Below are 12,590 nucleotides of genomic sequence, written 5' to 3'. Positions count from 1 at the left end.
ATAAAAACTGAAGATTACTTTAAATTTTCGTGCTTCTCCAAGCATTTAAAAGATTGCGCAAGCTTGTTTTCATCGAAAAAGGAGCTTTTTGATGTAGAATTCAGTTAACTTATTTGCCAAAATACATTTTTCACTGCTCCTGATGCTAAAAGAATATGATTTTATAGACACGCTTTGATTAAAATATGATCACAAGTCGATCAAAAAACAGAAGCGACCTTTTGTCAAAGGGGATAATTAGAATGATTAAGAGATCTCGCTATTCCTGAATCAGACGACAGATTCCTGCATTTCCCAATTCAAATCAGTTTCAGCTCCAAGTTGAGGCAAAAACTGAATAGCAGTTGACAAAAGAAAACAAAAGCAAAACTAATGTTAGCATGGATAGCCAGTTGCTGTGAAAAGAAATTTAAAAACAACAGTTTTTTTTTTACGTTGAGTCGTTTTCGATATTTATAGTAGATTATTTTTCCGACTTTCGTAACGAAAAAACCGGAATAATTGTACTAGGGTGGTTTTTTTCTTCAGACAAGTTTCGAATTTTCAACCAACTATTTTTGACGGATTTTTCCAACATCATTCAAAAGGTAAAGTGTTGATTTAAATTAACCGGACAAAACACGTAAAACTTGAAATTTAAAACGCGTTTTTCTCAAATTGGGTTGAGCTTAGGTGAAAACTTATGAAGACAAATCTTGCTTAAGTTTTTAGAACAATTAATGTGGTGTATTTTGTTTTGCGGAAATCGGGCCAAAAATTTTACCCCAAAAATGGGTCATTTTGGTTTTTCTTAGTTAATCAAAAATTACAACGAATATACTCAGTCGATCACAGACATAATTATCCCAAAGAGAGCGCCTTACGTAGCCCAACAAACTTTAAGAAGGGTATATTTTCCAAAAAAATTGCAAACCGTTTAAAAATTGTTTTTAAATAAAAAGTTGATCTTTTAAATAGTAAAAACGAGTTTTTTGTCAATCAAACAAAAATAAATTAATTAATACAATGTTTTGAAGAATATACCCTGCTTAAACTTTGTTGGGCTACGTAAGGCGCTCTCTTTGATATAATTATGTTTGTGATCGACTGAGTATATTCGGCGTAATTTTTGATTAACTAAGAAAAACCAAAATGACCCATTTTTGAGGTAAAATTTTTGGCCTAAATTTCGCTAAACAAATTACACCATATTAATTCTGCGAAAAATTTAAGCAAGTTTTGTCGTCATAATTTTTACCTAAACTCAACACAATTTGAGAAAAACGCGTTTTAAATTTCAAGTTTAACGCGTTTTGTCCGGTTAATTTAAATCAGCACTGTATTGTTGTTCTAGCTTAAATTTATAAAAACTTTTTACCTATGATGAGTTTTTGTAAAGTAAGGTTGTTTAAAAATTGCCATCTTTGTCAATTAACGCGTGAGCGGAGATTTAATCCGTTTTAGAAATCGATCCAAATTGGTTGAAGGAAGCTTATTTGCCATAATTGATTTGTTACAAGGAACGAAATCTCTCTTTTTGTACTTTATATGGCGTGTGGGGGGATGAGTTTCATAAAAAATTTCAAATTTTACAGAAAAAAAAATTTCATTTTATTTTATTTCATTTAATTTTTTTATGCTATTACTGCTGCTCCATAAACCTTAAAAGGCAGTCGGAACATTCAGGGCTTCGCCCTGATACGAGCAGTCTTGTTAAATTTCCAAATCGGGGAGTTCGGTTGATTTTCGATCTTTTCCATACAATGACTAGACTTGACATAATTTATTTGTAGGAGCGAAATCTAGAACTTCGTACTTTATATGGCATGTGGGGGATGATTTTTGCAAAAAAGCTGAAATTAAAACGAGACTGTTTGTATCAGGGCGAAGCCTTGAATGTTCCGACAGCCTTTTGAAGTCTATGGAGCAAAAAATAAACATGAAAAAATTAAATGTAATAAAATAAAATGAAAACAAAAAATTGTTTCGTTCAATCATTTTGGAACTATATCTAGGACGGATTAAATCTCTAAGGCGGATTAGAACTTTACAAAAAACGATCATAGGTAAAATATTTTTTCAAACTTAGACTCAAAACAACAAAACCTTTTGAATGGTATAAAAAAAAATGCCTAGTTGAAAAGTCGAAATTTGTCTAAAAAAACCACCCGGAGCACAAATATTTCAATACTTTCGTTAAAAAATTAGGAACAAAAAAACATTCAGTTTCATTACATTCATTTTTTTCATATCATCACTGCTCCATAGACCTTAAGAGGCAGTCGGAACATTTGAGGCTTTACCCTGATACGAGCAGTCTGGTTTGTTTATTTATTCTCAAGTAAGGCGCTTAGAAACTTCAGAAACTAATTTTATTTGAGTAAAACTAAGTTTTAGCGCTTCAAAAATAAGCAGCTTGCCCTTTCATATTTTTTTAATAAGCACGCTCACTCATTTTAATCGCTCCAAAGCAACCTAGAAAAATTAATAAATAAAATGGGTTTTTCTCGACACTGAAATTTTTTTAAGAAATAATTGAATGTTGTTCAAAATGACCGAAAGGGCTTAATTGTGATATTTTACCTGCTTCATTATATGATTAATTGTTTTATAAGATTTTTCGTGGAAAGAAAGGATAAAAACTAAAACAAAGCCCGAAGACAAAGCCTCCCCGTTTTCAGTGGTCAAAACCATAACCCGGATTTTCGTAGTGTTATTTCCTTTCAAAAAAAATTTCTGAAATTCACGACCTAAAGACACCTTGATTTTTTTTGAAAAATCTGTATAAAGTTATCAAAAATCAAAAAAAAATCCCATTCCCAAACAAGATATTCACATCAATCCAATTATCGACACATCGTTAAAATACTTCGAAAAACGAAAAATACGTCGCTATTCGTTGTTTTCTGTTACTCTATTCTTCAAGAAAAATACTTACCTGTTAGACTAAAACATTAACCGCTTCATGAGGGGGGGGGGGGGCGGATTTTCAAAAAAATTTAAAAACTTTGTCGACCTTTTTTTCTTGAAAACGCAGGCAAAATTTAATTGAAAACAGGCCAAAAAAAAAGATTTTTTAGACATTTTTTGGAAAATGTTGACCAAAAAATTGAGTTTTTTCGGCGCGCGCCCTCCCCTTACAATTAGTATACATTTGCGCCTAAAGCGCCTTTAGAAATATTTTTGGGTCCGTCATCAAAATGGATATCTCAAAATTGTACAAAGAGGGGACCCTTTTGGTCGGCAGGGGGTCGAATCCCTGAGGGGAGGAGAGAAATGTAAGCGCAGCGGAGCAAGTGTAATCTACTAGCCAATGCCTTGTTACGAATTGCCGCCTGTTACGAATTGTCGCCCTGCCATTAGTACCATAGTGGGATTGTTGAAACACTGCAAAACTTACATTGTTCACATGTTTGATGTTGGTCTGTTGGTTACTGGTTGGCAATGACTGGTTCCCCTGCTGCTGGCTCTGTTTTGACCCCCCTGACTCCTTGCTCACCATTCCTACTCCAGCCTGGCCACTCGATTCACCCGGCTGGCTCAATTCCTCAGCAGGAGAAGGTTGAGCCTTGCTGTTTTCGTCGACCTCGGAGGTTGATACCTAAATTAATACTTTGAAAACTCGTAGAACCCAAAGAAATTAATGGACACTTCTTAATTGATATGCCTAAATAAAATATTTTATTGAGTAGGAGGGGGCGTAGCGACTTACATGCGTGTCGCTTAGCATATGCAATTCAAATAACTACTCACTCTAACAGTCGGGTTGGAGTTTTGATTACAAATGTGAGACAAAACTGCTCGTATCAGGGCAAAGCCTTGAATGTTCCGGCTGTCTTTTAAGTACAAAGTGATAGATTTCATTCCCAGAACGTAGAAAATATGACAAGTAGCCTATTCAACCAAGGGATCAAATCTCCGCTTACGCGTTAAAAGCATATTGGCAACATTTAAACCCTCATAAATTCACGAAAAATGATCACAGGTAAAATATCGTTTCAAATTTAAACCCAAGACAACAATACCTTTCGAATGATAATTTAAAATTCCGTAAAAAATGTCTAGTTAAAAAGTCAAAATTTTCTGAAGAAAAAAAAACCACCCCGAGCATAAATTTTTCATTATTGTTCCGACTTTTGAAGAAAAAGGGAATACTTAAGCTCGGTGTGTTTTTTTTGCAGTCAATTTTTACCGATCGAAATAAAGATTTTCAACAAAAATGTTTTATACCCCATTGAAGATATCGACTTACTGAGTTCAAACATAAAAAGGTATTTCATCTCCGATTATTTTTGTAAAGTTCTGGGGGTTTGAAAATTGCCAAATTTTCTACATTATGGACTAATTTATGCGCGCTTTGAAGAGTTTGTTCATAATCCTGAGAGCGTAACGCGAATTATTCATGCGTGGCGAATTATCTCGCACAACAAAATTGTTTCAAATTGAATTGAGGCTAGCTAATTGGTCGTATTAATTTTGTACAACTCAAAAATTTATACTTTGATGTTGTCCAAAATTTATAGGTTTTCAACATTTTCCTTTCCCAAAAACTTTTTGATAGGAGTTAAGGGACACTCGGAACATTCAGGGCTTTGCCCTGATATACGAGCAGTCTTGTTTTTGTTTCGAAAGTCGGAACAAAAATTAATTCAACTCTTGTTGCGGTAAAAGCCGCATGCTACGGTGCACGCATGCAAGTTGTGCTGCCTTTTTAACCAAATTTTGAATGATCTAACGATGGAAATTAAGTTTCAGATTTCCTTCGCTTTTGTTAATTAAATCAAACATTATGATCCAATTTTCAGAATAGCAAAATAATAAACTTTGGGTTGTACAACAGAAAAGATCCGAAAATCCTTAGGCAAGTCACACATTTCGGTAACTTTTTCGGGCTAGCTTATACACTTTGGTTAGATGTCAAACACAGTCATTTAGTGAACTAAATCTTCTCCGTACAATTAGAAAATCAGTGTCGAATAAGTTAGATTAAACGTTTTTCAAGAAGACTTGCTGCTCGTGTAAATTTTTGATTCCTTTCTTTCTCATCAAAATTTTTTTTCTGAATTGTTATTTTTTTGTCACTTAATTGTTGTCTAACATAGTCTTGCATTATTTTTCAATCAGCAAAACTATATTTGCGTACTACCGAATCAAATAGTTTTTGGTTAAGAAAAATTGACGACAAAACATATATTTCGCATTGCCGATATCAAATATTAGTGGTTAAAGCTTGCGTATTAGTTTACGAAAACAAAACTATTCATATTCTTTCACGTAGATTCTTGAAAAAATATATATATTTCTTGAAAAAAATATATATAATTACAAAAAGATGAAGTTTGCGTTATAGTTTGCGAAATAGTATCCGATATAGTTTGCGGTTTAATTAGCGGTTTACTCTTTAGAAAGGACAAAAATGTTTGTGAAAAATGACTGACTACAAATTAAAAAAATTTGAGCTGTGATCATGATTGTTTTTCAGGTTGTATACAAAATCCATCAAATTTCTTTATTTGAAAATTTGAGACTGTCTGGCAAAATCAGTCATTTTCTTCGACAATTGGAGCAAATATATGACCAATTACATGGCCTGCATTCAATTTAGAACTATTTTGTGTGCATAATATATATTCGTTTCACGCTTTCAGTATCATAGATAAAGTCTTCGAACTTTTAAACGAGCAGTTAACGAATGTTTAAAGCGCATTTAGGATGGTGAGTAGCACACAAGATTGAACAAACAAATTTTCTCAAGCTTATATGTTTTTCTTTTGCTTTGAAAGTCTCTACACAAATTAGCTTGTCTCGGAAATCGTTTATATTTTTTTACAAAAAATTTAAAACTTTTTCCGAGAATAATTTTGACTTTATATAAAAAAGTATGATATTCGCATTTTCCTGATGTAAATTCCCATAACTTGTTTTCCGCTCAAATAAAATGATTTTTAATTTTATTGAGTAGCTTAAAAGAGCAAATTTTCTTCAAAATGGTGTCCTTAAAATACCTATAAAGGTATCAAAATCAAGAGTGAAAGAGAATCAAGATGATTCTAAATTAAACCCCCTGCAAGGTTTCTTTGAGGTGCTCAAAATAGCACGAAAATAAAAAGAACCTACTCCATAGTTCCTTCCCACTCTTTCGAAAGTGCCGGAAGACGTTCTTTATAGTAAAATTGGTTAAAGTTTTGTAGAAATGAGTCTGTTCCATTTATTTCCTTGTCTTGTCTTCTTTTATTTTTGAATCCGCAAACTTAGACAAACCGGGCTTGTTGATTACTTCATTCAAACCCAGAAAGAGAATACGAACATTTCCAAATTATAAAATTTTCCAAATTATAAAAATTGAATATAAAAAATTTACTTTGCTGAAAAATTATCACATGCAGAGATACTTTTTGAGCAAAAAAAAACAATAAATGAAAAACTCAATTTTGGTAATTTTTGGTAAGGTTTCACTGAAGTTTTGTTCACGTTGGCGCGCGTTCTCTCAAATTAGGCTCTGAATGCTGCCTAAAATCACTTTGTGTAAGCTCGACGTTCATAAAGCGAAAATTTTGGCAATTATGGGTTGAGTTTTTCCTAATCTTCTGAAATAGCAAACCCCTGTATGAATATGAAGAATCTTATATCTATACCTTAGGCTTCTCGTGACCTTCGGTGAGTTCAGGCTGTTGACCTTGGTTGACCTCTTGTGTTGATTTGACCTCTTCGGCTGACCCTTCTATCAGTACATGTATGTGGTGGTTGCCTGACGCACTCTCACATAGCGGCAGTGGAGTCACCTTGAAGCTCTTCTGAAAGGGTCAAATGAGAATTGACCTTTCACTCTCCCTTTAATTGCTTTCAAGTCACGCGTTTCCAATTTGACTGAGATCAAACTATCATAAGTAGCGATCACCTATAGTTGTCTCTTCATTAAATAATTTGGCAGTTTTTTTTAATGTAATTGGCATTAGTAAAGATAATGAAAATAGAGTGTGTCGATTGTCAAAATCAGCTGAATGATTCCATTTGTTAGATTTGAATTGCGCTTTCCTGATATTTGAACATCCGCTGAAACAAATTGAAAAGTTCGAAGTTCTTTACAGATGGTTCCAGGAAACACTCAAATATACCGACTACAGTAAAAGCTAAACAAGTTTATAAATAAGCTAGGTTTTTGTTTGAAAAAAAAAACATTTTTCACATGCTTTCTCAAATTACAAATATTGAAAAATTTTGTAATAATTGATAAATTATTACGTAATGGTAAATCAAACTGCCTTCCGAAAGAAACTTCACAACTGACTCAATGAGTATATATTGACGGTTTTAATCCGGACAAAATTATGCATTTATTTGAAATGGTTGAAGAAATTCAAAGCGCGATGATGCTGATGATGATTACGATGATTAACCTCTTATTTTCACCTCTTTTACAGCCACGCAGATAAAAATGCCATAACGCAAAACAAAAGTAGCAATTTAGTTCACATGCAATAACCAAAATGGATGTTTTCCTTTTCCTGTTCGCGCGTTATTTTCCGTTATGATGGTAAAAATGAGAATGGTAATTTTCTGGAGGAAGCTGCAATTTATAACGGGAAAATTGCTAAGCATTAAAAATTGATGAAATAATTGTAGAAAACATGAAAGAAGCGAGAAGACGTTTTTAGAACAAAATTTATTTCTTCAGGCGTTTTAAACGCAATTTCAGCACACTTCAGCAAATGGGTGAAACGTTTTAAAAAATGTTTCAATCCCAGGGGCATAAAAATTGGTAGAAGCAATTTGTTTCTTATCAAAATATCAAACATGATGACGAATGTAATTAGTAATAAAAAATTATTGGCAGAAACATTGAGTGCGTCATAGAAACATAATATCGGTCAAATCTACAGGCGAGGGAAAAGTTCCTTTGATCTGGAAAACACTTTTGATTGTTGACCTTTAATCCTACAAACAAACTATTGAGCCTTTTCATTCGTTATTATCTGCCATTCGCAGAAAGATTGCAGTAACTTCATATTTGCTATCTGAAACAATTGCAATTCAAGTCCGAAAAAAGTGTTACTGGAAAAATTTTCAGGATAGCCTCCATGCAATGTGCAAAAATAAAATATGCGTTTCAAATTATGATGAGCACTAAATTAATTTAAAAAATGGTCAGTTTTGTTTTTTCAACGCATACATTATTATTTCTGTAAAAAACGCTTTGAGTAATGATGCTTTTTGAATTCTAAGATCTAGATGGGTTGAGATTTTAAAAAAATGCAATAAAATTCAACATGTTAGCTTCACTTCGAGTAAACATAACTATTTATAACTCGGAGAAAATGCGTAAGAGAGTTTTGGGCGAAACGAAATTTACAATTTGTTTGAAATGAGAATTGAACTGAGTTTTATGACAGAAAAAAATACTCCCAATCAAATGCATTACTTTCCGCACACAATTCTCTGAAATAAAAAACAAAGTTTCAGCACAAAAACACTGAATTAGAAAACACAGTGACTAATTAAAGGTGAACTTATTGTTCCGGCTTTCGACAAATTCAGACAAGTTTTGACATTTTGACGGAGACGACATTTTTTATACCATTCAAAAGGTATTGTTTACTGGGTATAAATCTGAAAAGATAACTTACCTGTGATTTTTTTTCGTAAAGTTATGGAGGTTTAAAGATTGCCATTTTCGTAAGCGGATATTTAATCCGTCTTAGCAATCGTTCCGAATTGGTTGAAGCTTATTTGCCATCACTGATTTGTACTAAGAGTGAAATCTATCATTTTGTAATTTATATGACGGTTGCGAGGATGCTTTTTACAAAAAATCTCAAAAAGATCTCGCAGAAGTTTACAAAAAATCTCGCAGAAGTTTAAGCCAAAACACAAAACAGGGTCTTCTTTGTAATTCTTTGGTAGAGATCGGAAAATCAATTTAATCGACTTAAAGAAAGGTCGACAAAGTTTTCGAAACTTTTCTGAACATCCGTCTCCGAGAAAACCTTAGATCCGCCTCTGAAATTGATCACATGGTTTTTTGGAAAATGAAACGCTTATAAGATGGAAGTTTCTAAACTTTATCTTCTGATATTGCGCTGAACCATTGATCATAAAAGATTTTTTAATCAATGATCCAGAATTTCATAGAAAAAACAAATAACCGTTGAAGAGTTTTTTGAAGAAATGGCTCACGGTTGCCTTTGTTGGACAAATTTTACAGTTATAAATTTACTAACGTTGTGTGAAAACGCAAGAGCAGTACTGATTTGCTCTGAGTCGTCAGCGCCGAAGAAAATTTACAGCATTTCATGTAATAAAGAAAAAATATTATTTCCGAATTTGTCGGTACTTTTGTAGGCAGCATAGAAATATGCAAAATACATTGTGAAACGAGTACTAGAGTCAAAAAAATTCAAAGAAGGAGCAGTTATCTTTCAAATCAATTGTACAATATACAAAACCGTCATTATTTCTATTGTATGCTATTATTTTGAAACAAATAAAAATGCTGTAAATCTGAAGTTTTGAAAAACGCAATTTTTTAAATGCAATCATCTAAATTCTTATTAACAATCAGAATATTGGTTCGCTAAAATTTGTAAAAATCAAATCTATATTTATTTTTATATATTTCAATCTAGTAAATGAGTTTTTCCGCTCATAAGTGTTGTTAGAAACCTCCCAGTGCCTCAAATGAATTTGTCACTAATTGGTTAAATTTTTGAATTCTGGTTAGAAAAGTTGAGAACAGAGTACCTGTTCTCAAACTTTTTGCTCACCAGACTCGTTTTTAGCAAGGAATGGATAAATTATCTTCATTATCTCAAAAGACCGTTTGAATTTGCCTAAGTAGCTTTGTTTAATTTACTTTGAAAGTTGAGCAGCTATTGTCAAACGTTTCTTTTTTAAAGAAAATTAGGAAAACGTTTTCCTAAACTTTTTTTCGGATTGCTACATGAGTGTATGAACTATAATACTGTTTGCGCATTTATGTGCCTACAAAATGTGGTTTCAAGAAAGAGAAATTATTTGAAGCACCCAACGGTTTGAAAACTTAGAGTAGTAACAATGGTAAGATCAGGAAAAATTGATTTGATTTAGCGTAAAATAACTCTAAATGTATTCAAAATTTGGGTCTGATTTAATTAGCCATATTGTTGTGTAAATTCCATTCTCGCTTTATGCATTTCAAAACACAAACCTCGATAGCAATTTATTGTTTATATCATTCGTTTTTACACGGGGAAAACTAAAAAGTTATCATTTAAAAAAAATTTCCGGAAAAAGATACGAGAATTTAAAACAGCAAATTGGACAATTTTTGAATTGTGACTGACTGCCACTAGGCGTTAACTTTATTTTAAAAGCAGTAAAATGCAAACAAAAGACTTGAAATATCGAACTGTTGGAAACTTGGTCTCAAGGACGGATAAATTGAGTTTTAAGGTTTGCCGTGTAACTGATTCAAATTTTGGTCAAGCATTTGTTGGTTGGATTTCTTTCTCAAAATTTCAGCGATTCAAAATAAAAGAATAGATGGTTTTCGGATAAAAAACATCAAGCAGAAGCCCTGTCAACTGGATTCAATTTTCGATAAGCATTTAAACAAGGTTTCAGCGTCAAAAATAGTCAATATGAGAATTTCGCCAATCAGCAATCACAACAAAGTATTCCCTCTATAATCCGATAATCCGATGATGAGTTTTGGTTTTATTAAATCATTTTTAAATGATGAACTGATCTATTTGATTGAATTTTTTCATTGTGGGTTTTTTTATTCACCAAAAAACTGGACTATATGTAAGATTTTTTTACTGCGCCCGCGTTGTTAAACTGTTGTTAGTTTACTTAAAAGGCAAAAAAAAATCAATTTGTCATGTTTGGTTTGCGTTTTTTTTTCTGAGCTTTTCGTGTGTTTTCGGTGGCCTCAGAAAGTCAACTTATAAAAGGCAGTATGATCATTCACGGCTTCGCCCTGATACGAGCAGTCATGTTGTGATTTATTAAGAGTAGACCCGCTTTGGTCACACAGTGTAAACTAGTGCTGCTTCAGCAATGTTGCAGCAAAACTCCTGTACTGCCTTACACTTTGGATAGCTCCGCTTCAACTACGATTAGAGATGAAATCCGATATAAAAATTTAAACAAGATTGCTCATATCAAGGCGAAGCCCTGAATCCCTGAATATTCCGCTGCCTTTTAGGCTCTATGGAGCAGTAAAAACATGAAAAGTTAAGAGTAAGGAAAATAAAATATTATTATATTTTAAAATTCGATTGTTTTTCGCCATATAACACGCCATATAAGGTGCAAAGTGATAGATTTTGCTCCAACTAACATAGCAATTGTGGCAAAAAACCTTCCGTCAACCAATTTGGAACTATTTTCAAGACGGCTGAAATCTCTGCTTACACGTTAATAGATCGAAACAAGTCAAAAAGATCATAGATGAAATATATTTTGAAATTTGAGCTCAAGACAACAATACCTATTAAACAATTTCTATGAACTTCCGACAAAAATGACTAAGGGCGAAACGCTGAACGTTTCGACTGCAATTTAAAGCCAAATTATTAATTTTTTATTGAAAAAACGGCAAATTAATTGAAAAAAAAAACTTATATAGAATTTTTACTTTCACTTTTTAAGGTATTCTAACACACGTTAATGTTAACTACAAAAGGATGAAATTAACAACTTTCATCTTATTTATAGACCCAAATGATTTGCTTCAATTTGCGTGTTTTACAAACGCGTGTTACAAAAACTGAATGTATCGCGAGTTAATTATCCAAAAGTGGCCCAACTAAAAAATTTCAAACCCATATAGCTTAAGAAAAAAAAGATCACAGGAGAAATTTTTTAAATTTGAGCTCAGGAAACAGCATTTTGATGAAATTTTTATACCATATCAAAGATATTGCTTTCTTTAGCTCAAGTTACAAAAACTTCAGAGTTAAAACTTAAAAACTTAGTTAAAAAGTCAAAAATTGGTTGAATAAAAAAAGCACCCAAGCATAAATATTCCGCACTTTCTTTGAACGTCGAACAAAGAAGTTACTGAGATAAAATTCACTGCAGCAGGACTGAATCAGCAACGCAACAGTGCTGCAGTTGGTGCCCAGATTTAAATTATCTGCTTTTCGATCCCAAGCTCTCCCTAAAGTACTTTTATGCCACACTCACTTAGCTTCAAAGAAAATCCGCAAAACTCGAAAATCCGTATAAATTGATCCTATTGTGAATCGGAAAATGAAAAAAAAATCATAAGATGAAAGTTTCTAAAGTTTATTTTCTGATATTGCGCTGAACCATTGACGATAAAAGGTTTTTTAATCACTGATCTACTTATTCGTGAAAAATGAAGAATTATGATTATCTAATTTCTCGGTAATTTTCTAAGCAGCATGAAAGTCTGCAAAATACATTTTTTAACAGGTACCACTGTCAAAAAAGAAATTTCAAACAATAAGCAATTATATTTCAATTCTTTACAAAACCGTTATTACTTCTATTGTATGCTCTTATTATGATTCAAAACAAATTGCTGTAATCTCTAACATCTTGAAAAACGCATAAGTTGCTGTAAATCTAACGTCTTGAAAAATTATCTAAATTCTTAAGAAACA

General features: G+C 32.6%; 1 protein-coding gene across 1 annotated transcript in view; it reads right to left on the bottom strand.

Annotated features, from left to right (window-relative positions):
* LOC134839977 (short transient receptor potential channel 3-like) overlaps nt 1-12,590 on the bottom strand; it is a 70,544-nt gene that overhangs the window by 53,900 nt on the left and 4,054 nt on the right. The window contains exons 2-3 of the mRNA XM_063855606.1: nt 6,615-6,773; nt 3,380-3,580 (exon numbers count right to left, since the gene is read on the bottom strand). Of these exons, the coding sequence (XP_063711676.1) occupies nt 3,380-3,580; nt 6,615-6,773 (360 nt within the window). The remainder of the gene's footprint in view (nt 1-3,379; nt 3,581-6,614; nt 6,774-12,590) is intronic.

The sequence above is a fragment of the Symsagittifera roscoffensis genome, chromosome 2 (assembly GCF_963678635.1).
Source record: "Symsagittifera roscoffensis chromosome 2, txSymRosc1.1, whole genome shotgun sequence".
Lineage (NCBI taxonomy): Eukaryota > Metazoa > Xenacoelomorpha > Acoela > Convolutidae > Symsagittifera > Symsagittifera roscoffensis.
Note: the sequence above shows the minus strand (reverse complement) of the source record. Positions and strands in the feature narration are given on the sequence as shown.